At 36.6% G+C, this 25,767-nt stretch overlaps 1 protein-coding gene across 10 annotated transcripts in view; it reads right to left on the reverse strand.

Annotated features, from left to right (window-relative positions):
* gramd1bb (GRAM domain containing 1Bb) overlaps positions 1 to 25,767 on the reverse strand; it is a 196,670-nt gene that overhangs the window by 64,381 nt on the left and 106,522 nt on the right. For all 10 annotated transcript variants that reach the window (XM_055174424.2, XM_055174419.2, XM_055174421.2 and 7 more), the window contains one exon: positions 12,295 to 12,384. In XM_055174424.2, coding sequence (XP_055030399.2) covers positions 12,295 to 12,384 — 90 coding nt within the window. The remainder of the gene's footprint in view (positions 1 to 12,294; positions 12,385 to 25,767) is intronic.

Raw genomic sequence — 25,767 nt, forward strand, 5'->3', positions numbered from 1 at the left:
TCTTCCTCATTGCCAATGCGTGCTTTGCATCGTTTTAGAAAACCAATAAAATTATGTACGGTATGTGCATCGGTGCATGCTGCGCTCCTGGTGGGAGGCGTCTACGTTTAGATGCGGGTCAAAGGAGCAGAGAACTAGAAGTAGCATATAAGGGGGACTGTCACACAGATCGCACAGATATAAAATATTAACATTAATAATATGTATAAAATGATCGTACATGATGTACACCCTTTTCCCCCACTTACGATGCCCCTGATCACAGTATTAGTAGACTGCCTGCTTTATATCTACTAACCAGTGTTGAGGGTAACGCATTACAAGTAACGTGCATTACGTAATAATATTACTTTTCTGAAGTAACGAGTAAAGTAATGCATTACTTTATAAATGTACACATTAATATTTGAGTTACTTTTTACATATAAGTAATGCAAGTTACTTTTCAGTTTAATAAATCAGATGTATAAAAACAATGTATTGCATTAAACTGAACATATTAATGTAGAATAACACACTCTATGCGTGAACAGTTTTAGTCAGAATTGGAGATGGCAGACCAGAGGTTGACATTTTTGCGATGGAAATATGCAACTTCTGAATGCAGAACTTCTCAGTTATAAAAAACACCTGCAAAGTAAGAATAAAGTAACGCAAAAGTAACTTAAAAGTAATGTAAGCATCACTTTCCATGAAAAGTAACTAAGTAACGTAATTAGTTACATTTTTGGGGAGTAACTTAATTTGTAATGCATTACTTTTAAAAGTTCTTTCCCCAACACTGCTACTAACACTTCACTGTGATGATTATTTTACTAACTATAAGTAACCTGGCAACTACACGTCAACTTATTCTTCTAACCCCAACCCTTGCCCTATCCCTATCCAGTTTACTACCATAATACTCAAACTGTGTACAGCAAATATGGTTAATTATTATAGAAAATTAATTTTCATTTCAAAGCCCCCCATTGCCCAAAACATTATGTGAAGGTGGGTGATCTAAAGGTGGTGTTATAAGACATCGTTCTGTACACTCATCTGACCTCATTATAAGTGAATCATAGGAACAGAATGGGTACGAACACTAGTCAGACTCCCCTGAGTCACACAAACGAACAAGCTCATATTTTCTTCACTTACATCACTAGTGCTTTGATTTCTAGGTATACTTATGAGCCCACACATGCTCACATGTGCGTCACAGTAATTGGGCCTTACTGTCATTAGAGCGATTTCCTGCTTCAAGCTGATGGATTATCTCAGGAGGCTTCCATCTTTTCCATTCACAACACCCTCACATGTCTTCTAATGTTTCTGTTGTGTGAGAGACATTCAGTCGAGGTCTTTTCACCTTGCTTTTAGATCATCACACTTTCCTCTCAGGTTATGTGGTTGGGTTAGACATGAAAGTTAGGTTTTTCCATATTTTATCTAACCATGGGCTAAAAAGCGGCATTTTTAAAGTTTGTCTTTGTCTATATATTTTGTTAAAAGTTGCTTTAGAGCAAGAAATTAAAATTCTAGGTTAATTGGAACCCAACCGGATAAAATATCACATGCTAAAGTTTTGTTTTTGTTTCTTGCATTATTATGGCTCAAAATAATACTGTGTTATCAGTTTTCAGCATGACCTGAAAATGCATATTACTGTAATCATCAATTGGTAGAACTACTTAACTTAATACAAATTCGCAGGTCAAGGTCACGAAAATTTGTAAATAACAAATACGTTTTTTTATAAACAACCCAGCATTTTCTGAATGTAATATTAGACAGTATTGCAAACAGCAAAGCAAATACTTTTTTAGGGTTGGTATGAATAAAATGCTTAAAAGGTACCCCGACTATAAACGCATGTATGGCTTAATAAATGAACACTGGGATTGGCTATTTGAGAGTGAAATAAAAAAATGTGAAAGTTTTATTAAACTTTGAAAAATCGTTTCATTCTGAGGCTGCCTTTTTATTTACATAACAATACATGATGTCATATTAATAACGCTACAGCGAGGTAAACATGTTAAAACAAGTCTTCAATCAGTAGATTGTAAAATTATGTGAAACAGAAGATGAGTTATAAATGCGAACAGACAGTAGGTGGCGGTATGCAGTCTTGAAATCTGCATGCCATTTAAAACACAAGAACATCAATGTCTTCTCTTAAGGCCTTTCAATATGAACTGGAGAGTAACATAAAGGATGAAAAATACAGAAAACAAATAAAAATGATCAAAATAAAGAATAACTGAGAGGGGAAAATGTGGGAGTAAAACATTCTGAAATAAAAATAAACTACAGTAGATAATATAGTATGTACTATCAGTGGCAGCTGGTGCTAAAACATTTGGGGGTATCATTACTGCTTAGCTAAAATGCTAAAAATATTACTGTTAAAGTCAACTAAAGCATTAAATAAATGTACATTAAATCTGTGAATTTGAGTATAATGTGGGTTTATTATCAGTAATGAAATAATCCACATTGCTAATAATAGTTAGCCCAGTTAGGTTACATAAGACAGTAAGCCTAGACAAAATTACCCAAACCACCTGAAAGTAATTCATATGTTGTCTAGGAAATATCTAAAACCTAGTTAAAATCGCAAGAGTTAATTTACAAAAATACCTGTCAGTGACTGTACATATTCGGACAGTTCCAGAACTGCTTCTGCATCCATGTTTAATAAATCCCTCCTAAAACGTGCTATCTTAAGCTTGTCAACATTGCCTCTGCGGCTCTTTTTGCCTTCAGCTAAGCCCCGCCCACACAAATACGTCACAATTTTTACCAACTGTAAAAGGGTCTATATTCAATTGCGCAGCACAAGCACATGTTCCCTCACAACAAAAAACATACAGTCCAACAGTGCAAAGTTGCCTTAAACACAGTGGATTTTTTGGGGGAGCTCTTTTAAACTCCATCGGACAACAACAAAGTCGACCAAGCAACGGAATATACCGGATTAATGCGCTCGCTTCTAAAGTTTATTCAAAGCCGCTGTATTTTGCTACTTTTGTTGTCTGTCGATTTTTCTGTGTTTCCCCTGCTTCTATTAATGTAAAGCTGCTTAGAAACAATTACCAATTGTGAAAAGCGCTATATAAATAAAATTGAATTAAATTGAACGGCGTGTGCGGTTGAAAAAATACGACTTCCGGAAGATGCACCCAAAATCCTGGCCAGGACGCGTCCGGGAAGAATGGCATGTATGGTCACCCTATCAGTACTATAACTAGCAATTATATATTATATATATCTGCAACATGGTTATGATCCAATCACATGAGGTCAAAAACATAAAAAACAATATTGATTCGCTTACAACATAAATGGGAGGTTTTGGGGCGCACAGTGCTCTGCCCCAAGGCGGATCTGAAACCAGCCAATTAGTAGTGCTGCCTCACAATTAGTCGTGACTAATCGTGAGGCATCACTACCAATTAGAGCTCAGCCTCAAGTCACATGCTTTTACCACATTTACTGACCTACATACACTTGTTTGGGTGGCACCCCAGACACACACACGACACACACACAACTAAATACAGTTTTGAATTTTTAACATAAATTTTAATATGAACAGTGAAATAGTGATTTTATTGTATTAATCTGCACTATATATTTAACTTTTTGGTAACATGTTAAAGTAGCTTTCTTCTCTGGCCAACTTTAATGGGGCGGCGCCCCAGCGTCCCCTATTGACCAGCCGCCACTGTGTGCTGCTGTAAACTGTAGTAATTCATGACAACTATTACATGTCATCGATCCAGAATCCACTGTGTGTGAAACATAATGGCGGCCTCAACATCTTAAAATGTACTACATGTTGGGATTTTTTAAAGTAATGAAAATATTTAATGTGTTTTTATTTTATGGATTTTAGTAGTATAAGGCACATTTAAAGTATTAAACCATACAAGTCTTCATAGTCGAGGTACCCTTTAATACCAGGTACAATAGACCCAAAATGCATCCACAACTATTTGATCACGTGGGCTGTAAAAGGGTCTATAGTAATGCTTGTAAAGTGAATAAACAATCGTTACAGGCATTTTGGTACTACAATAAGCAATGTGAAAAAAAAATCTACCACTACAAATTAATTTCAGTTCGACCTACATGTGAAACCATTAAGCTGATCATCCAGATACCAGTATTGATGTTTCACCTACACATAACTTGAACAAATTAATATCAACACAACCACCCCATAACGATTTTCTAGGTGACTCTTAAATCATTGCCATCCAATCTGGTTAGTTATGATTTGAGTTATGTCACTACTGAGATTAGATGTCATTACCACAGTAATTTATCATCTCCTACTGACGTGACAGAAATCGAGTCATGATGTGCAAATCTTTAAACCTCAGCAAAATGGATCTCTAGAGAAAGGAGAAGATGAAATATAGGGTCAAATTTGTGTTACATCAAAACAAGGCTGCCATATTTCAAGATTATTTAACCTATTTAAAATTGCTTTACGAAGAAAGATCAATGGTACTGTTAGTCTGTATTCAAAAGAAGAAGAGGATGAGGTTCATAAATCTCCTGCAGTCTTTGCTTCTTAGCCAGCACATAACTAGCACTGTGAGTAATAGATAGAGGTGAGTACACCACATGAAAAAGAGAGAAAGAGAGAGAGAGAGAGAAAGTCCACCTACAGTTCTAAAAAATGACCCAACCGGGAGCCACAAAATCGTGAAAACCCCTCAGAGACAGGAGGCATAAATCTACCAAGAGAGGAGGATGGAGCCCATATACTGTACAAACACAGAGAGAGAGAGAGAGAGAGAGAGAGAGAGAGACAGAAAGAGAGCAATTACTATTATCCCAGAATACTCTCCTAATACAAATCAAGGCATATTGTTAAAATGGCTTTTACATTTGCCAGATAAACTTTTTAAAATGTAATCTTTCTCTGCCCGTAATATAATAAAAGCAAACATATAGTTGACTAATTTTGCGCTCAACTGTGTTGAACTCTGGAGAACCTCCCCCAATAACACTTACTTATTGAGGTGATGAATCAGCTGGTTTTATTAGTTTATACTGTTGTCCGAAGTCTACTTATGATGTTCGCTTGTTTTTTACATTCAAAAACATCAAAAGCAATAAGTAATGGGCTATTTTGTACGCTGGTTTTGAGGCTAGCTCGAGAAATGCTCAGTTTTGATTGGCGGGCCTCATTGAAGACCTTGAAATAAACCCCCACTGCTATGATTGGATAGCTTCATTCCCTGTCATTACATGTGGGGAATTGTTTTGAAATACTTAGATGTGGGGAAAATAGGAGCCGAACACATTTATCAGAGCCAATGTGTAGGGTGAAGTAGCAACAAAACTTCAAACCCGACGTGACTAAATTACCGTATACAACACAGTAAGCTGGCATCAGAATCTAAATCACATACGTGTTAATACTGCTTTGCCATTCCTGTCAGATCCAATATTGATTGAACAACATTGCTTTATAATCACAGTCTCTCTGCAAATCCAGTATCAACTTCTTTTCAAATGAATCCCTGGTAGCTAAAATTAAGTAAACAAACACACTGTTTTCCCCACGCAAGCTGTCGTCAATTTGATATAATTCAAAAGGACCGGAGTCAATTATTCCTCTTATACCATGGTTACCACAGACATTGCTCTGGTGGTTATTTTAAGATATTTAACAGGTCAGGTGTGCATTTGCTGAAAAAATAATGCATACCCGTAGAACATTTCTGAACCAATTAGAATAAAAAACTTAACAGGCCTGTGGTATAAGTAAGGAATAATTGAAGACAGGCAATTGAATTATTAGAAAAATAATGCACACCCAAAGTGGCGTTACACCTTGGGTGTGCATTACTTTTCAATAATTCAATGGCCCGGAGTCAATTATTCCGCTTACGGATACCACACCTCTAGACATCAATCACATGATATATTTAAAGGGATGCGTCCAGTTTTTGTTCTTAAATCGCTATTGTGAGTAGGACTATTTCTTCTGTGTCTCATCAAATGGCTCTTTTGCTTGTTCCAAAATGTAATTTTAAAGCTGGCAATGGAGGCTTGAGTCGTTGATAGCATTCTAATGCAGTTATTAATGAAGTTATTAGAAAGAGAGCAAGAGCGACAGAGACACACAGAAAGAGAAAGAATGAAAGAGAGAGCAAGCGAGAGAGAGAGAGATTGTGTGAACGAGGCTACCTCTGCTCTGTGCGTCTCTAAACAGCGTTGTTATTGCTTCGGAAAACCGTCTGTCATGTTGTTTTTGTTAGTCTGTTATTACAGTTAACTATGCGAAGTGATATACTTTAATGCAGTGAAGAGAACTGCCTGGAACTACGTTCGCCATGCGTTTCCCAGAAAGCAATTGCACACCTCAGAACGCTCATCAGCAAATCAGATTCAAGCATTCAACGGACCAGTAGTATAACTTAAAATAATCATAATAATTAATAACACATTATAATCTTTCCTATCACCACCAAACACCTGTCAGCAAAAAATAAATAAAACAGCACAATGCCATCTACAGACCATTCATACAGACATAGATAAATGAATTTTGACTTTCATCTAGAATCTGCTTACATCATTGTGAAGAAATATTTAAAAAAAAACACAACCATGCAGTCAACTAAGAAGTATAAAGCATAAAATGGTTCTTGATGTTACATCATCCCCATACTGTAACAGACTGGCTTTAGCTGCACCGTAGATTGTAAGTAAAACAAAATGATGAGAGAAGGGTAGAGTGACATAAAGACAGTATGAAAGTGAGAGAGTTATGTAAATGGTAAAGCCACAGTGTTAGAGCGAGTAATCGGAGGTTAAATCTGGACACAACCGGGGGACACTGTGATGTAGGGATCTGCACTCCTCGACTGGCCTGTCTCTTCAGTTAAAGAGGCAAATGAGAAAGCCTGCAGCCACTGCAGTCATCCAAAGTCACACAGATTCATCTGGACTGACCTTCCTCCACTCACAAACCCTTTTATACAATTACTGTACAATAGCCTGCACCTGTATGTGGGTGAATATAATGAAAACTGGGTTTCATCTCAGGGGCTAGTTACTAGGGCTATTCAATATAATCGTTTTTACGATGCATTGCAGTGCTAATGTGAATGATTACTGCATCGATGCATAAAAACAAATAATTGATTATTTAAAATTTCTTTAGGATGTTAACAATGTTAATGCGGGGTTTTGACACGGAAGACAAGAAAAAGCAGAAACAGTAAAAGTGTGAGGGAGACTTATCTGCGCAGTGATATAAAAAATTGAGGATGCAACACATTGTGATGCATCAATATATCGAATTGAATCAAACTGTTGACATAATAATCATATTCAATTCGTCTTAACGATTAAAAATGTTAAATATACATTAAAGCGTTTGTTCATGAAAATATTTTCACTGTTTAATATTTTATTTCTTTTTTGATAAGGTAAAGAGCCATAAAACCTTAAAACTGTAAAATCCAATTGTTATACTACTGTACAAAATATAGGGCTTGTTTGCAGAATTTGTGCATAAAGTTTGTGGTTCAATCCACCATATGTGAGCATTTGCACTATAGCAAAAGAACCCTGTCTGTCTTACTACTAAAATCCCATAATCACATAACCATTCAACTGACCTTTTACAATGCATGTTTGATACAAGATGGGTGTTTTACTGCACCAGCACATTTACAACATTACTATCACTGAAACTGGCTTTTGTTAATACATTATCTTGCAGTATTATTAAAGACCTCTCAACATGTTAGAGCTGTGGCTCATCTGCCTTTGAGTTAGTATGCTTCGTGAGTAAAAGCAGCATGCAGTATTGTCTGGTGCCAGCCTCATCTATAATGCATAAAACGCTGCACTCCCATTGGCTCCAGGAGGTGTAGGCAAGCGCATGTGCCAGAAAAACAGATCAGAGAGAAATTATGAGAAAGGAGGGAAAATGTGCTTTGTAGGCTATTTGTTCTCCTACCTACTGACATATTTCACAGATTTTGTTACGTGGGTGTTTCTAAAACATCTCTCTTGTTAAAATGTTTCATAAATTTGAAGGACTCCAATAAGGTGTTCATAAGCATTCAATAGGTTATATGGTGCTACATTTTTTGCATGACCTAAAAAAGCATACTGGAATATGTATCTCCCCATAATTCATTTTAAACATTCAGTAATATGCCTTTAGATGAAAGAGTGGTAAAATGAATATAAAACATTTCAGTCACATGACCCTAAACATTTGAACTCTAGTTTATGCCCAGTATGAAAAATACAAAAGCCCAAAAACAAGCAGTAGTTAGAAAAAGGAGAGATCAGCAACAACAACGTGAGATCACAACAAAGAGACATCCAACATCAAGTTAATCTCACATTGTCACATGAGACAATGAGGTAAATCCTCACGTTCACACAGTGTCATTCCATGGACAGCCTATAAAATGAGACAAAAGAGATGGGCGTAGTCTCCAATCTTTGGTAATTTGATGTACTGGTGACCATAAGACTGTGGTTAGGCAACTACTCAGGAGTGCGTTTCTCAAAAGCATTGTTGCTAACTAAGGCTATGATTACATTAATGCATTTATCCTTTAAAACGCGTTACTTTTGCTACGTTTTACGCCTTTCATTTACACTACACCAACGTTTTTGACCCTCATAAACGGATTCGTTCGCAAACGCCGCAGACCCTGTTTTTGTTTGAGAACTCAGACGTTGCGCTGCAGTGTAAATGAACGTAGACGTAAAGTAAAAATAATTTTTATTCAGGTAAATGGAGGTTTGCAGCGGAGATTTTGCCAAAAATAGTAAGCATCTACCAACCAGCTAATATAAACGCTATATCAGATTGTTTTAACATGTGTCCTTATAGATAATGTCTGTTTTATATTTATGTTTGAGTATTGTTGGGGTTGAATATTGTTGTAATGTTGTTTATGTTTTGTTTAAATTTAGTTAGCTTATTACGAAAGATAGACTGTAATTTTAAACGCCATACAGTATAGGGCGTTGTAAAGGCCAATATGAAGGGAGAATTGTAATGGGTCAGACATTATTTTCGAGTTTAATTTAAGTTTTGTTTGCTACTTTAAAATGAATTTCGTTTCATATAATTTTTTTAATTGATGTTTTGTTGATAAGTTTTGTGAATATAAATTAATAAAAACAACACAATCAACGTCATATTAATATTTAATGCTCGTTTAGCTATTTCTGTGTTGCTAGCGGAAGACGTGCACGGACCTTGCACACTTTTAAAAATTAACGTCATATACATTTTTTATTAATTGATCGTACACTGAACAGCGATAGGTAAGGGAAGATAAGTTATTTGGTGTTTTTCTGAAGAATACAGTCAATTCGTACGAAAATTTTCAAATGGACTAAAAGATCTTAAATATGAACTGCGAACAATGAACTAGGCTTTTATAAATATAACAGCGTGAAATGGCTGAAGAGGAACTCCCTACATTTTTATAGGTTCAAAAATAGTGTCTGTTGTAGTTGCCGGCAAAGGACCCAGGTATGAATTTTTGTCAATATCGCACACCCCTAGGCTGCATAAATGCGCAATGATAAGCTATTATTAGACTAATAAGTTATTTTACACTTTTACGTGATTGGTCATGTGTTTATAGTCGTGTATACTGTAGTGTGGATGAAGATTCTTTTTAAAATGCCAGTATAAACGAGGATCGTTTTCATTTTAGCAACTTCGTTGGTTGCCATGCAATTTCCCATTGCCAACCAACTAAGTTGCTAACAGGTTAGCAACGATGCTTTAAGGAAACACACTTCAGAATAGACGTAAATAACAAAAAAGTCTTGAATGCATCTTTGAGAGATGTCATCACGGCATCACAATTGTACTATTTCAGTACTTAATTATTTACATACATATCTAATGTGTAATATGCATACATTTTTATCTACATTTACACATTTGGCAGACGTTTTTATGCAAAGTGACCTAAAGTGCATTCATATTAAGATTCATCTCAGGTGACTGATTTAGAAATGGACCACCTTATATAGAGGTGTAAGATCAAAACGAGGGGTTCAGCTTGTTTACTTTTTGCACTTTAACAACATCTTCATTTTAAAATCTGACCACATGTGGCATGTGGGTAGTTTTTTGTGGCTCTTACTTTTTAGTGTCATAATGTAAGTTGGCCTAAGTTGTAAGTAACACCTGCAAAAGGCTGAAATTTTAAATATATTTAAATATACATAGCCAATGCCTAGCTTGTTGACGCATGTGTACCGCGCTTTAGACCCACGTAATTTAATATGAAAAGAGACCAAACCAAATATGAAGTGCACCAACTGGTATCTGGCAACTAGCAGAAAAACTTTTTCAAGAATTTAGTTTAGTAATTGAATCTTATGAAGTTTTCTTATAGTAAAATATACAGACAGACAAAAACAGTAACATCACTGCAAAAAACACTAATGCACAGAGAAACTCTCTTCACAAAATCAAATCTTTTCCGTCTTCACTCACCGTCTCTTCCTGGACAGTTATGTCTGGACAAATATGACTGTCATTCTCCCCAGGTCAAACGTTTAGCCGTCCATGAATTTTTTTTCTTTGAAGGTCAGATACAGCGATCAAGAGAAACTCAAACAGCGAAAAGCCCAGGCAGGCCGCTCTGAGCATGGATCTCTGTTTGTGCCGGGCTTTTGTGATCGCTGCTGTTTGTCCAATAAAAGGGCAAACAATGACAGTCCCAAGCTTGCAAATGTATTCAGAGCTCAACTTTACAAAAATACAGCACGGCTCTGAGGTATCTCACCTTGGAAATAACACCTATTGTGGTTTGCACATACATATATGGGTCAAGATTACTACCAAACCACTTCCTGTGTGCCGTCACGCACATGCATAAACACATTTGAAGACGTGAGGTACTGAAGTACAGATGTGGTTTTTACTTTTACCCTGTCAGTTTTGTCCTGCCTTCAGCACTGTGAGAAAATAATGTGCTTATTTAATGAAAATCCTACAAGCAATGAGATGTAAAGTTAGTGGTGCTGCATTGAATTAAATTTTATTCTTGTTTTGTACTTTAAAAAAGGGTTCAGATTATACATTACGGTTTGCATTGTTAATTCACCTCTGATATTTTTAATTACCTATTTTGCTTTTTTCCTGTTACTGCACTTTTTAAAGATTCATCAGAAAGGAAGCCACAGAGTGCTCTAAAAACAAATTAAAGTTAATATATTTTGCTCAGAAGAGACTTTAGAGCTTACGTAACACGTACTGTATCTGTTTATCTCATGTTAATCTTGAGTACCCATAGAGTAGTATTACATACTTCATATAGTCTTTAGTTTTATCAGATTTATGAAAGACAGATCAGCTGTACCGATTCTTTCCAAATAAGCCCAAGCTCCTGGAGGCGTACCATGGGCAGAGCGAGTCAACAGCATGCAACACACAAAACATCATCCCACTATTTCTGGATAACTTTTGATTAAAAAATGTTCATGTAGTTTACACAATATGCACATACACGCTGATTGTCAACAAAACACAAACAATGATGCCGTTTTACTTACCGCCTGCGACTCATGACCCGGTTGGGACCGCCCCATTTCAACAAAATCCAGCTTTAAACAAACACACACGCACAACTATATCCATTGTATCTATAATGCTTGGTGAACACGCTGAACAAGCTTAAATTTCCCTCACAAACAACAACACACTTATTTGGTGATGTTAATTTCGTGTTGGCTCTTGGTTGGTGTGTGCATGCCCTGTTCTATATAAGGACTTCCACCATACTTCCTGCACTGAAATTGCCCATAAAAAGAATAAAGCAAGATTGTTACGTATGAATCTTTCATGTTTAAACCCTGAAGTGCATTCGGCACAGAAATACTCCGTCATACGTCCAAGTGATTTTTTGTCACTTTGCCTATGAGGAATCCAACTCTTGCAGTGCATTAAATAGCTTTAACCCCCAAACCCCTCTTTAACCTTGTTCTCATGTAGTTGAGCTTCACTTCAGCAACCCTTAAAACGTCACTGGCATTAGATAAAGCTTAGTTGTTGAATGCACCTTTATGCATTTCATGCTTGTTAATGTAATTGCTCCAGGGCAGCTTATTTCCAACACGAGCAATCACAAGCTTTACATAATTTTCACCTTTGAACTCTGAGCTGCTGGTGGAATCAGCTTGATTTTTTTGCACATCAAATCATGACCCTATATCATTGATGTTTCTGATCAATACATCTTTAAAAACTGTGTCACAGGGGACGCAAAGCATTTACTGTACCTCTCCTCACGGATGAACGGAGTCAGGAAGCGGCTGGTGTCGTCATCATGACTGCTCTGTTGGCTGCTCTGCTGGCTGCTCTGTTGACTGCTGCAAAAAAGAGACAAATGTCAATCACGCAAATGTTTGAAAAATGGAGACACAGGCTTTTATTATTTTAGGGTACGTACAGTTCAGCTTGCATGTGGTATTTTTTTTGGAAAATAGTCCCCCTATGGTTTGCCACAAGATGGCACAATTACACTCACAACACGTGTTTGCAGTTTGATCAAGTGCTGATTGCTGAATACAAACACAAAAGGAGTTTGTTTTTGCGCATGGTGGTAGCGCTACAAAGGTCATGGGTTCAATCCCAGGGAAACCACATACTGATAAAAATGTATAGATTAAATGCTGTATGTCGCTTTGAAAAAAACCCAGCTAATGTAGATGATAACATTTACACGGACAAACCAAATTGCTTGCTTTCCTGCAATGAAAATGAATTGTTGACTACAGATGTTCAGCTAGATATTTAAGATATTAAACTTCTCCTACTATGGAAGTCAATTGGTACCGTCAACTGTGTGCTTACCATCATTTATTAAATTATCTGTGTTTAACACAATAAATAAACTCATACGGGTTTAGAACAACATGAGGGTGAGTAAATGATGACAACATTTTTATTTGTGTGTGAACTATCCCTTTAAGATAGACTGATAACCCATATTAACTGATGTACAGTATAACATCATATAATAAAGATAAAGCACTAACTTCTGTTACTGTGTCCTATAACAGTACATTTTAAACATCAAAGCATATCTGTCCTTTCATCTTTAGTCTGGATATTATTTCCTGACCTTTATTATCTGACTTGAGGTAAAAAAAATTCCTGACTGCAAGACGTTTGTGCCAAAATATGTGGGTGGGGTCAGTGGGTCATGATAGCATACACAGAGACTCTTACTATTGTGTTATTCCAAACCCCTATGACTCTCTTTCTTTTGTGACATGTTAATCACCACTTACGTTTATTACATGGAAAATCGGTGTATAGCTAATGGTGACTGAGACTCCTGGAAAATTAGGTGGGAATGGAATTTTTTTCTAAAATGAGTTATTTTCACATTCTCTATTAAAAAAAAATATGTTTGAAGTTTGAAGTCAATAGAATGAGCAAAAAATAAAGTTACAGGGTTTCAAAACAAAATCACTGCTTTGGCACACACAAATTCAAAACCAATATCTCTAGAAAACATTTTCAACTTTTATTATTCCATTATTGTTTGATTGACATTGAGACAGGCAGCTTTAAGATCTACTGTAATGCAAGGATATATTATAATGTTACACATCAGATATTTCCCTCCTAACAGTTAACCAAAAACGTACCTAAAACATAACAGATTATATTTGTGTGAATACTCATAATGACAGATATTTTTAACCTGATAAGGATCACTGTGCCGTACAAGGTACACCCGCTCCCTTGAACATGAGGCTGCATAAACGTCATTGTAACTTTGAAGCATTAAATCTCCAAAATATACGGTCATGTGGCAAAACGTTTGAAAGCTTCGACTCTCAGGATTCCATTAAGCGCACACACAAAGCATAATATGATTTAGCAGTCATAAAATTATAATCTAGTTGTTAGTTACCTGAACCGGGCGGCGCCGAATTAGGTTATTTACTTACCATTTAAAATCTTCCCTTTATCCGCTTCGGTGAATTTGTCCAAAACAAATTGTTCATAAATCCTAAAAAGTCCAAGGAAATGGAATATCCAAGCCTTTTAATCCAAAACGATTTTTTCACCTCACAATCTTGAGGTAAACAATTAGTTCACTACCGGACATTCGTTTGACTCTCACTTTTCATTCACAGTTTTTAAGACTACATTCGGCTGTCACATTTATTGTGCAACGTCTGAGGAACAAATCCGCCCCCTTGTGGAATTTCAGCCGTTTCATAAGAGGCTACATCTATAATTTTGTGTATAGGCCTATCCAACGCTATCTCATTGCATTTTAAGGGGTGGCTACTTTGTACATTTTTGGATGATTTGCTTTTGCCTATTTGACACAGGAGTTAGGGGTGGAAATTCGTTATTGTTTTTTTTTTATGGTAATCTTATGTTTTTGTACAATTCACTTCATATGAATTAGCCAACTCATAAAATCTGTATAAATTCTCATGGGATCCGGCTGGTACATCAATATAGCGTGCTGTAAGAGAGCATCTATTTGGGCGAACGCTTTGGATGTGTAATGCCTGGCTCACACTACAGGAAATTTAAAATCATGGCAGATTATGAAATCTTAAACACGCTCAAACTACAGGATTTTAAAATCCTGTGCATCACACACTACAGGATATTATTAAGATTATCTTGCCAGATCTGGCACGTCACGTCCCCTCTTTGAAGCAAGTGCCACACTTTATTATCTCATTCCTTTATGTCTCAAAAAAAAAAAAAAAAAAAAAAAACGCATCCTTTGTATTAGGAAAAATTTAAAAGGGTGCACCTCTCAGAAAATGTAAAGATCATTTTAGATGTTTTATTTCTATTTGGAGTATTGCGATCACTTGATAAGGTTTTAATTTGGTTATTTTTAGAAAAAGCCTGTAGCTTAAAATAAGCATTCCGATTCATTTAGACAGCACAGGTCACATATTTTGTCTAACACCTCATTTTGTGTTTCACAGTCATAGGGTTTTGGAATGTAAGAGTGAATCATAAATTGTATTTTTATTTTTCGGGTGAGCTATCCGTTTAAGTGAATTAAAAGTGGGTGCTTGCTGCCAAGACAGTTTTGAAGCTTAATTTGTTTGTTATGGGTGTTGGAGTGATACTGATGGTCTGTTTTTGGGTGAGCTACACAATTCCCATTTTGCATGCTGGATATTCTCATCCAGGGATTTACTGTAAGACGACATGCTCAGGTGCATGCGGGTATTTGCCTGTGGTGGCGACAGATTGCACACCGGCAGGAAAACTCGTATATGCTATTCAAACTACGTAAGCCAATATCTCAGCAATGGTCAGTAAATAGACCTGCTTTAAACATTCCAGTATCACAGCAGCTTCTGTCTGTGTGTGTGTTTATCTGTGTGTGTGCCTGAGGGTCTTAAGAGTTTTATCTGCATGTGGGCTTATGTAGATTATGTATAACTTCTCTGCTAAACTGGAGGCTTGGAGGGGATGGAGACTTGATGTAGCCTTCTGAATCATTCATGACAGATGCCTGTTTTGTGCTGTGTTATTGGAAAGGCCCACTGAAGTTCCTTTTAACTGGAACAGGAAGTCAGTGTGGAACTATTGAGAAGACCCTCCCCCTTTTTCAAATAACCAATAGCGTTTTGTTTAAGGCACAGTCCAGCAAAGACTTGTGAGCACCACAGTTGTATTAAAATAAAACATGATAAAGATATAAAACTGTTATTAAAGATTAAAAAACCGCCAACTACACAACTATTCACCATATAAATTAATTCAGGACCATGAAGTTACAATTTAAGTGGAAAAAACATTCTGATTTCAAAAGTTTTTACAAAATTAAAAAGGCATGACTGACCAATCAGAATTGAGTACTGCAGAGTGCCAAGTTGCTGCTTTTTGTTAATAATTTTTATCCAATAAATTATTTTATTATTAGAATGTATTTATAAGAAAATGAATGCATAAAACAGCCATACACAAATTCACGAACGTAACTACTTTGACAATACTTTTAGTCTTCAGCCACACTTATAGGACAGACAAAGTCAATAGGATTTTTCTGCGTTATCATTTTAGCTTTTCTTGTGCTCCCCCTTGTGGCCGTTTAAGCACAGTGAAGCGTGGTCGACTGTGAGTGACGTCGCTTCCAAATACAAACACGCCCCATAATATAACCCCATCCCCAACACTGTGATTGACAAGTTTAACTACAGGCATTGGAAACGCAAATACAAAGAGGATTGCGATTTCATTTGAGTTTTGGCAAGATCCGTACGCGACGCTAGAGGAAGTGAAATAGCAAATGATGAACTGCAATTGAGATTGAAATATGACAGGGTCATAACTCGAAACTCGAACAGTTTGCATTTGCGTTTGAATTAAGTCACAACTTTTACACCCACAAGTAGGAAACGCAATTGCACATACCATTTGCAATTCCTTTTTAATATTGTCCGCAAAAACTTTCCATATCCATCACTGCTGGTCTTCTCAAACCATACACAACTGCTGTTTCTTCTTCGTTTGTGGGTTAAACTGGCCAAGCTGCTACGGTTGGGATGCTACTGTGGATTCACGCGTGGATACTGTCTACCAGCGGTCTGCATGTGTTTTTTGCACGTCGACCCAGACGCGTCGGCGACGCAGAAGAATATATGAAAAATGTTGCCCGTCTCTTTCAATGAGGCGTTTCTAAATCTGCTTGTCATACACAAATGAGTACCATCCACGGCAATAACTGACGAGAGAAGGATGACGTGAACTCCATTACCTCGTTCTCATTGGTAGTCGCTCCCGGAATTCGCTCGACATTTGCATAAAGTTAAACTTTTCTTAACTTTCTCGCATCGCTTGACACGCCCATACGGTCGCCAACGGTCACTTTCGCTCGTGCCGCCGTAAGTCGCCCGGTTTCCATTGAAATGAATGAGATCGCGTCGCTCTGCTACTGCTGGTCGCTGGCTGTCTGAATGGGGGGTAAGGCTATGCACCTGGGGCACGTTCAATCTCACACCGGTGCACAACGTTTTGCTACGGTTTCCGGGTTGAACGACATGTTTCCTGGAAACGGTGTGCAACGGAATGCAACAGGTTTTAGAAGCGTTTTCTCTTGTTTGGTGGGTGTGTCAGAAATGTCGGCCCAATCAGCGGCAAGATGTATAAAACCACGCGATAGTAAAGAGACAGCTCGTCAAATGGGTTCAAGTTGGAATGTTGTCTTTCATTCTGGACGGCAAGGTCAGTGACTGTAACATCAACGATATTTTACAGTATTAAACACACATTTATAACGATTTCATCAGGCTTCAGAAACATTTAAAAAAGAACACAAAGAATGGCCTCTCAGCTACCATAGTTGCAACTCATCACAACAAGGCGTTCAACGCATCACCGTTTCTGTTTATTAAACGTTGTGCAACGTTTTGTTGGGGCTGAACGCAGCCCTGATGTCACGAAAGCGGCTGCGGTTATGCCCACTGAGTGGGCGAAAGACAGAGAGGCAGAATTTGTGTACAGTGTGAAATCAGCGAAAACACTGGCAAAACGCGTCTAAATGGAAAAAAGCTGTTGTGCGACTGTAAGAATTCGGAGCTATCGTTTTACAGATTGCCCAAAAACACTGAAAGGAGAAGTAAATTGATCGTTCATGCCAACGTCTACTGACCACAGGTGGGTTGACAAGTTGCTAGGGTCACTATCAAGCAGAGGTGGACATTACTTAAGTATTTTACTTTCTATTTAAAAGCATTTTTCAAGTATTTGTATTTTATCCGTGTTTTTCTTTGGAAAACATACATTCCAAAAAATATCATCATAATTTTTACTCTATTACATTTCATTAATAATAAGTTTTTGTTTTAAATGTTATATTTAAGTACATTAACGTACTTTTACTCAAGTAAAAATACACAATCATAATGTAATTAGGTATTAAATAAATTTAAATATTCAATATTAAAGAATACACAATATGATTATATGCTTTAGAATGTAGTGAAGTAACATTTTTCCCAGTACAAACACCCTAATAAAGCACAGATGCTTGGAGAATGTAACTAATGTAACTAAGTATTGTCCACATCTGCTATCAAGTCCAACTAAATTCAATTTACGCTGATAATAGTTTTACTGGCATTTTCGCAGAACCCGCTATGAAAAGCAGCCATTTTGCTGAATGTTTGCCACTCAACAGGGCATGCTCTGGCATGGTAACGTAGAAAAGTGACGTCAATGCATACCCTCTATAATGAGCCCTTAAGTAGAATAAACGGGGGCGGCCAGTGGTTGTTTGTTTAGACCAGGGGTGTCAAACTCAAGGCCCGCGGGCCAAATCCGGCCCGCCCCCTCATTTCATCTGGCCCGCGAGAGTTAACAAATTATGTTAATTATGTGGCCCGCGAGAGTTAACAGATTATTTTATTGTTATTATAAGTTTTATTTTTTGCAGGTTATTTCCAACATTTACTTTTTTTGCAGCCACCAAAACTAATTTTTGTCCCGCCAAAGTCTTTTTGATATTGATAATGTTGATGATTGCATGAGAAAGAACGTGCAGTGCCCCGCACGCGCGCGCTACTAGAGTGGGCGTGTCTCAATGCGAACGCTGCAGCCTCCGGAGGGCACATTTCCAGGCTGCATACGTCATCAAGACTGTCTTGTTTCAGGATATTAACAATTATAAAGTTAAATATTATTCTTTGTTTATATTAAATAGTTGTAATATCCGTATGACTTGCGAATGTAATGGTCAGTTAACTTATAATCCAGGCTTGATGACGCTGCCTATGCGACCTCCGCATATGGAAACGAACAGTATCTGCTCGTGCTTTCTCTCCCTCTCTCGCGCACGCACACGCGGATCCAGCGAGGAAATGTTTTCCGTCTCGTGTACAGAAATGTTTCGCGATGTCCAGCTGGGAATAGTTTACACAGCGTCTACTCCCGCTAAATACGCGAACTAATGACTCATCTGACTCATTAATAACTATTGAAACTATTGATCTGTAGCCTACAACACTTAACTCATGAGACGTCAGTCAATCAGACACTCAAAGCCAGGTAAAAATCACAGCTTTTTTGTAAAGAGGGCAATAAATGACAAGCCAGAGTATATTTGTCTAATAAATGCATATTGTGGTGGAGATTTTAAAACAGATTAGTATTTTAAAATGCCTCTCATTTTCTTACCTGCACAATGAAGGATAACAGAACATTTTGAGTGTACTCACACACAACATGTGTTTTTGTCACCACAATTATTTTAAAAATAATCTGTAGAATAGTTGTACTCTATACACTTTGTCATTATTTGCCTGGGCTTCTACTTTCAAAGCTAGGTATTAATTGAGTTATTAACAAAACCAATAGTAAGCAAATGCAGAGAAAATTATGCAATGTACAGTAATAAAAGAGTTGATATATTCATACAGTCCTTCAAATACACCCGGCCCTTTGAAAATAACCGTAATGCTGATGTGGCCCGCGATGAAATTGAGTTTGACACCCCTGGTTTAGACAAAGGCTGGGCATCACGTTGCAGGAAGGCCAATAGATCAGTGGTGTGATGACATTCACTGCAGCAGGAACTGGGTCTGTTAGTCTAATTGTCCTTCGAATTGAGGATGAGACAGGGAACAAGAAACAAAATCCTATTAGCACAGGGGCCGTTCGCATGTAATGCAAGCATCATAGAGTATCGTGATTTAATATCTGCTCTGTTCCAGACAGGCTAACTATTGCGGCATTAGTATATTACCCAGACGAGTTATGTGAATGCTTTGTTTTCCGAGCAAGCTAACTATTGTGGGATAAGTACACAATGATCTACCACCTTAAGACACTTTTGATATTCTAGGGATAATTAAGTGAGCAGAATTTATGAGACAAAGATGATTTCCCTTAATGACAACAAACAGGATTACCTTAATGCTAAGCATTGTTATAATGTGCCTATGCAGTGCCCCATAACCACTAAGCTCTTAATTTCATAAGGTGCTAATTTCAAACAGATTGGCATGTGACATCACTGTGCCGCGAGGGGAATTCAAAAGCATAACAAGCAAGCTGATCTCACGGGACTTAAGACAATCGCTCTGTGCAGTGCTGCATGCAGTTCAACATGCTTATCGATATGCGTCTTGATAAAATGTGTATTGTTATCTAACAACGAACATAAAGTAACACATTTATCAGGACTACTTTTTATGGATATACTTTAACAGCATGGATATGATAAACCTTTTTAAGTACCTCTTGCATCCCATAAAAGACAGCTTTGAAGAACTGTATGATATTATAGTAAAACTGAAAGTGAAATTGCCAAGACAGACAAAGGTTGCTGTGACACAGCAATATAACAATGAACTGCCCTGTTGAGTGCAAGACATCTGCTTTTAGCTCGGTGAATTAGCTTCTTTCTATTGGACCTTTCTCTGTCATCACTGTTAAATCACTGCAGTCATAAGAAACCTGGAACTTTAATGGGAACAAAGGTTCTTGACTTGTACTTTTTTTTAACCACAAAGCTTCCTTTCAAAGCCTTTCCAAAGTGAGCCTGCAATTTCTAGAAAATTGCATGAGTCACCACAATAAAAAAATTACTGTAAAGGTCCAATTTATAGACAACAACTTGCTTAAAGCTATATACTACAAACTAAACTGTATACCACAAACTGGTTCATCCAATCACAGGAGGTGCATTTTCATAAAACCAATGAGCTGTACAAACAGTGACCACACACATTTTTACATGTTCTGCTTCCAGAAAAGATTTTCCAAATCATTTTCTCCATGGGCATTACAAAATGATTTGTTTGTAAGCCTTCAACCAAACTAACCATTTAAATCTATAGGCAAGTTCACATTATAGGCAATAATGATAAACTACAACTATACTTTCATGTGATTGTTGTGATGATGCGTGTGCATATGTGTTTATTATAAGCTCATATGAGCGCATGATGACGCCTTATTCTTTTATGCTACTCAATGATCTCTGCTTCAGGATAGTGACGAGCTACCTGATATTTGCTTCAGTCCAGTTTGCCGACATTTCTTGTCGTGAATGTTAATCTGCATGTAAATCCCTTGGTTTATTGAGCTAAACCATAACTTTATGTTGCCATGACACGAGCGTCCTCACTACGGCACTCCCCTAACGGCGTTGTTTCTGCGTCTCATTCACACAGAGGGCTTTCCGGGTATCTTACGCAATGTTAGTAGGTCCTCTAGAAGCCTGTCTGCCAATTTTACAGGTATTTTTAATTGCTGTGTGAAAGCACCTTAAAGTGCTTGCGTATTTGAAATGGCAAATGACACTTTGGAGAATCTCTTTGATGAGGTCCATAACATAAAAGTACCTCAGGTATCCAAATGAAATTGACTACGTAATGTTTTTATTCTACTACATTGATTACGCCAATAGATACAGTAAGATGATAGATCCACTGTTTAGACATATAGAAAAGGCAGCGTCCTGAGGACATCTGCTGGATATAGCCAATGTAAATGCAACAACAACAGCATATTTGCACTTTCAATGACATGTAAACAATTGCAAACGTTTTTATCAAAGGAAATCTACAATAGTAGTTAATGCCATTAAAAGTAAATGATTTGTGTGAGTTCTGCAGCATGCAAATGTGTACTCTGGTGGTGTGGACGCAAATATAATTATCGTTATAGTTAATGTGATGGTTATTGTTAAAGTGTTTATGCATTGGAAAAAGAAGGTATACAGACTATAAATATTTACATACAGTGCTTAACACATTTATCACCCAATGTAAGGTTCGTGCCACAGGTGCCCTAAACAGTATTAGTAAACAAAATATTTTGCACACTCTTAAAACAAATGTGTTAAAATAACATGTGTGTTGTCCTTAGTTATTTTAACACATTCGTTTTAAGAGTGTAGACACACAGAGGCTTCATGCCAATTCAAACTGAGGGGGCACGTGCCCCCTTGTTTTTTTTTGCGCCAAATGGATTTTGCATGCAACCTCAAAATCAAAGAAGCGTCTATTAATCTGTTATTTAACTTTTAATCTGTTTAATATGCTCAATTCTGTGCTACATCCTTGTCACTTTTCAGAATTTTTCGCCGTTTTCATAGTGTTTTGATTATGTTACATTACTTTAATCTGGCGTCAGGCGCTGCAGTCAGCGCAGCCGCAGACGTCATCAGCTGCATTTTGCTATCTTAGGAATTAAAATGTGTAAGAAATGCTAACAACATTTCCAAACCCCAGTACTCTGTGTAGAAAATGTATTAAAAATGTGAAAGTCTCAACGTTATATTTGTAGATTTCTAGACACATCTTGGTACAACGGCAAAGTTTGCCAGAGTTCATGGGGGTGCGGAATCACACGTTCACATATGGGGTAAAATTTGAGGCAATAATGCGTTTTTGTAATAATTTTTGCTATACATTTTTTAAAATCATTGTTGAAAATCAAAACAAATCATGTGGCTATAGCTTATGTCATTTTCGTTTTTTATATACTTTGTGGATTTATTGGAATTACATTAATTTTATATGATAATGCAGTTGTGCAAAATGCATTAATGACACAATTAAACAAGTAATTTATTAAAACTTAAATAAATAAAACATGCCGTTTCAGGTGTAAATATGATACCAATATCAATATGTTATGCCATGTAGACACAAGATGTGTTATTTTAACACATTCGTTTTAAGAGTGTATGTTTTTTTATGGTTAATCCACCAGTGTATCTATGTAAGCTTTAAAATCACAGTAGTATTTCCAAATTTCTTATTAAAAGAAAGGCAGATAAAACAGTAAAGTTTATTATTTTTATTCAGATGTGCAATTATTGACTTGTAGTCTTTAATAGAAAACTTTAATAGAAAAAGTTTAAATGGTTGAATGTTATACTTGATTCATTACTGACCGAGAGAGAGTAAATGTGCCGGCTCAAATTTGGGGGAAAAACCCAGAATTTAATTTGACATTAATCATCCCTGTTCAAAATACTGAAATATGGAGAACTCTGAAAAGGAATGAGTCCGCATTAAAGGACTTCACCATCTTTGAGACAAAACGACAGATGGTCTAATAATTTTGGTAAGCACTTACATTATCATCATTAAAAATGAGTTTAACATCTGTTATTTTACTATCCTGTGTGAAAGATTTAAGCAACATCAATGAAAAACTACACTACACTAAAAAGAAAATGAATAATAACAAATTCAGAATTCAGACAAAATATCAAAAAATCATAAAACATATATTTCTGTATAGCGAGCGACTAATACAATTACATTATTGCTTATTGGAAGTTAGCTGTCAGTGATGAGAGAGACTGGCATGATTCCTGTCTCCATGGTAACCGTGACCTCTATAATTGATGGTTTTATGACAGGATTGTGCGTATTGTATTACTTAGTACAAAGATAATTCGGAAACTGAACATAATTTTTAGGTTAAAATGTATGCATGATCGCTTATAAATCAATAAATAAATTCCTGTAGACTAAAAATAATTAACTTTCCGAACCCACCTGTTGTGACCAAGCCTATAGTTAACAAACAATATATACAAAATGGTTGTCCAAACACTTGTTGCAGATCCACAAGGACTGTGTCTCTGCAATATATACTTTTTTTACACCTAAAAGACTGCAACTGAAATATTAACAGCATTGACAGAGTCACTAGCCTAAAAATGTATACTTATAAGTCCCCTATGTCTTAAAATAGCACCAGGAGCTCTTATCAGAGAAAGGCAGGCTGGGAAAGGTCCAGATGCATCTCAACAGACGAGTGAACCCCTAACCCTCCCAGACTGTACTGAGACCTGCTAGACATCGCACACACTAACTCAGATAAGAGAGCTCACTGAACCGCAACTCACATATTATGAAATTCCCAGACAAAGATGAGGAAAGCAAGTTTGATATGAAGAGCACAAAAGGATGTGAAATAACTGTTCCTGTGATGATACTGAAAACAGAATTGAGCTTAAATTGTCTTGCTGACTATTCAGCAAATGTGCAGATATATATATATATATATATATATATATATATATATATATATATATATATATATATATATATATATATATATATATATATATATATATATATATATATATATATATGTTTAATTATTAATCTGTAATATATATACAACATTGACCTCCACATCCTTTTCACCACATACTGTTTGTACAAATTTACACAAGAATTCATCATCTGCATTCTGTAGCATGAACTGCATAATTGCTGTGTTAACATACAGTAAAAATGCATACATAAAAGCTGACACATACAGTAAAGATAGGAAAATATAACACCATATGGACTGAACAACAACTGGCATAAACAGACCCGTTATTTTAAAGAATGTAACACTTTGCTGCAACACCGTGAATTTTCTCAGATAATTTCTGTAAGTGCAAAAAAACTGCATATTTTACACATTCAATGGCAGCTGATTCAGATAAATACTGCACCACTCTCACACACATCCTCTGCATTGGATAGCATTCGTCCCAAAACACCAAGTGATTAATAGCTTCATTAAAATTTAACAGATGAGATAAAAAAATTATATTTAAGTTATTATATAACAGCAGCTGCGCTTGTGCCATTCAACTCCAGTTCGGATCACACAACACAAGACTAAATTAAATTAAACACACCTCTAATCACATTTAATTTAGATAAACGGGCCAAATACATAAATCTGATTCTGTTAAAGCCACAATATGTAGGGTTTTCACCATTAGAGGTCGCTGTTTCACAATAACACAATAACAACAACAAAAGTGAAGTGTAAGGGGCACTTATGGTCCGATGCTCGATTTTACATTTCCTTTGGTGTGTAAGTGTGTATTAGTACATGTTTACGATATATGCAAAAGGTACAAAAAGTGAACAAGTTATTCTCTCCAACGTAAATCTCTACAACGGACACATGGATTGTAGGCAACAGTTTACTTCCTGGAATTGGTGATGTTGACAAGACCGACATTATTCCTCCCGCTTTGGACTCACAGCCTGTAAGTTAACTCTTGTTAGCAACCGAGTCTTTCAAACATGGTTTGGAGCGGCACATTTCCAGCTTACGTCAGAGGTATTCAGGCCAATCACAATGTACAGATTAGCTGGCCAGTCAGGGACAAAGCGCTTTTCAAATCAATGAATTTTGTATAAAATCTGTGTGTTTCAGGATGAGAGGGTAATCTGGAGCTACAAAAATTTGTTTTTTTACCATAAACCTCGCAAACACCAAATACATGTTTACATTTTTTACATTACACAAATACATTTTAGCAATGAAATAGGTGCCCTTTAACTCTTTCCCCGCCATTGACGAGATATCTCGTCAATCAAGAGAAAACGCTTCCCCGCCAATGACGAGTATTTCCGTCTTTCCGCAATACCCTTCCGCAACTTTTTAAACCCGGAAGTATTGCCCCTATGGCAAGCAGCTGCATGTCCGTGTCTGTTTTAAAGATCGCTCTGAATGGGATCTCTGAAAAGTCACAAAAATGGAATTATCAAAATGTGGTGTTTTTGCAAAAACCTACCCATATTCAAAAGCTGATTACAAAAGAACTACTTAAGGTAGGATGAAACGTTTTTTTTTGTTTGTTTTAAAGCAGAGGGTCTGTTCTTTCATTTGGTATATTGTTTGTTTATATATTTGAAGAAGAACATTTTCTGGAAGGCATTAAACTTTTGTGAAAATCATGAAAAACGCTGGCACTGGCTGGCAACTTTTTTTAA

This window comes from Misgurnus anguillicaudatus, chromosome 15 (assembly GCF_027580225.2).
Source record: "Misgurnus anguillicaudatus chromosome 15, ASM2758022v2, whole genome shotgun sequence".
Classification (NCBI taxonomy): domain Eukaryota; kingdom Metazoa; phylum Chordata; class Actinopteri; order Cypriniformes; family Cobitidae; genus Misgurnus; species Misgurnus anguillicaudatus.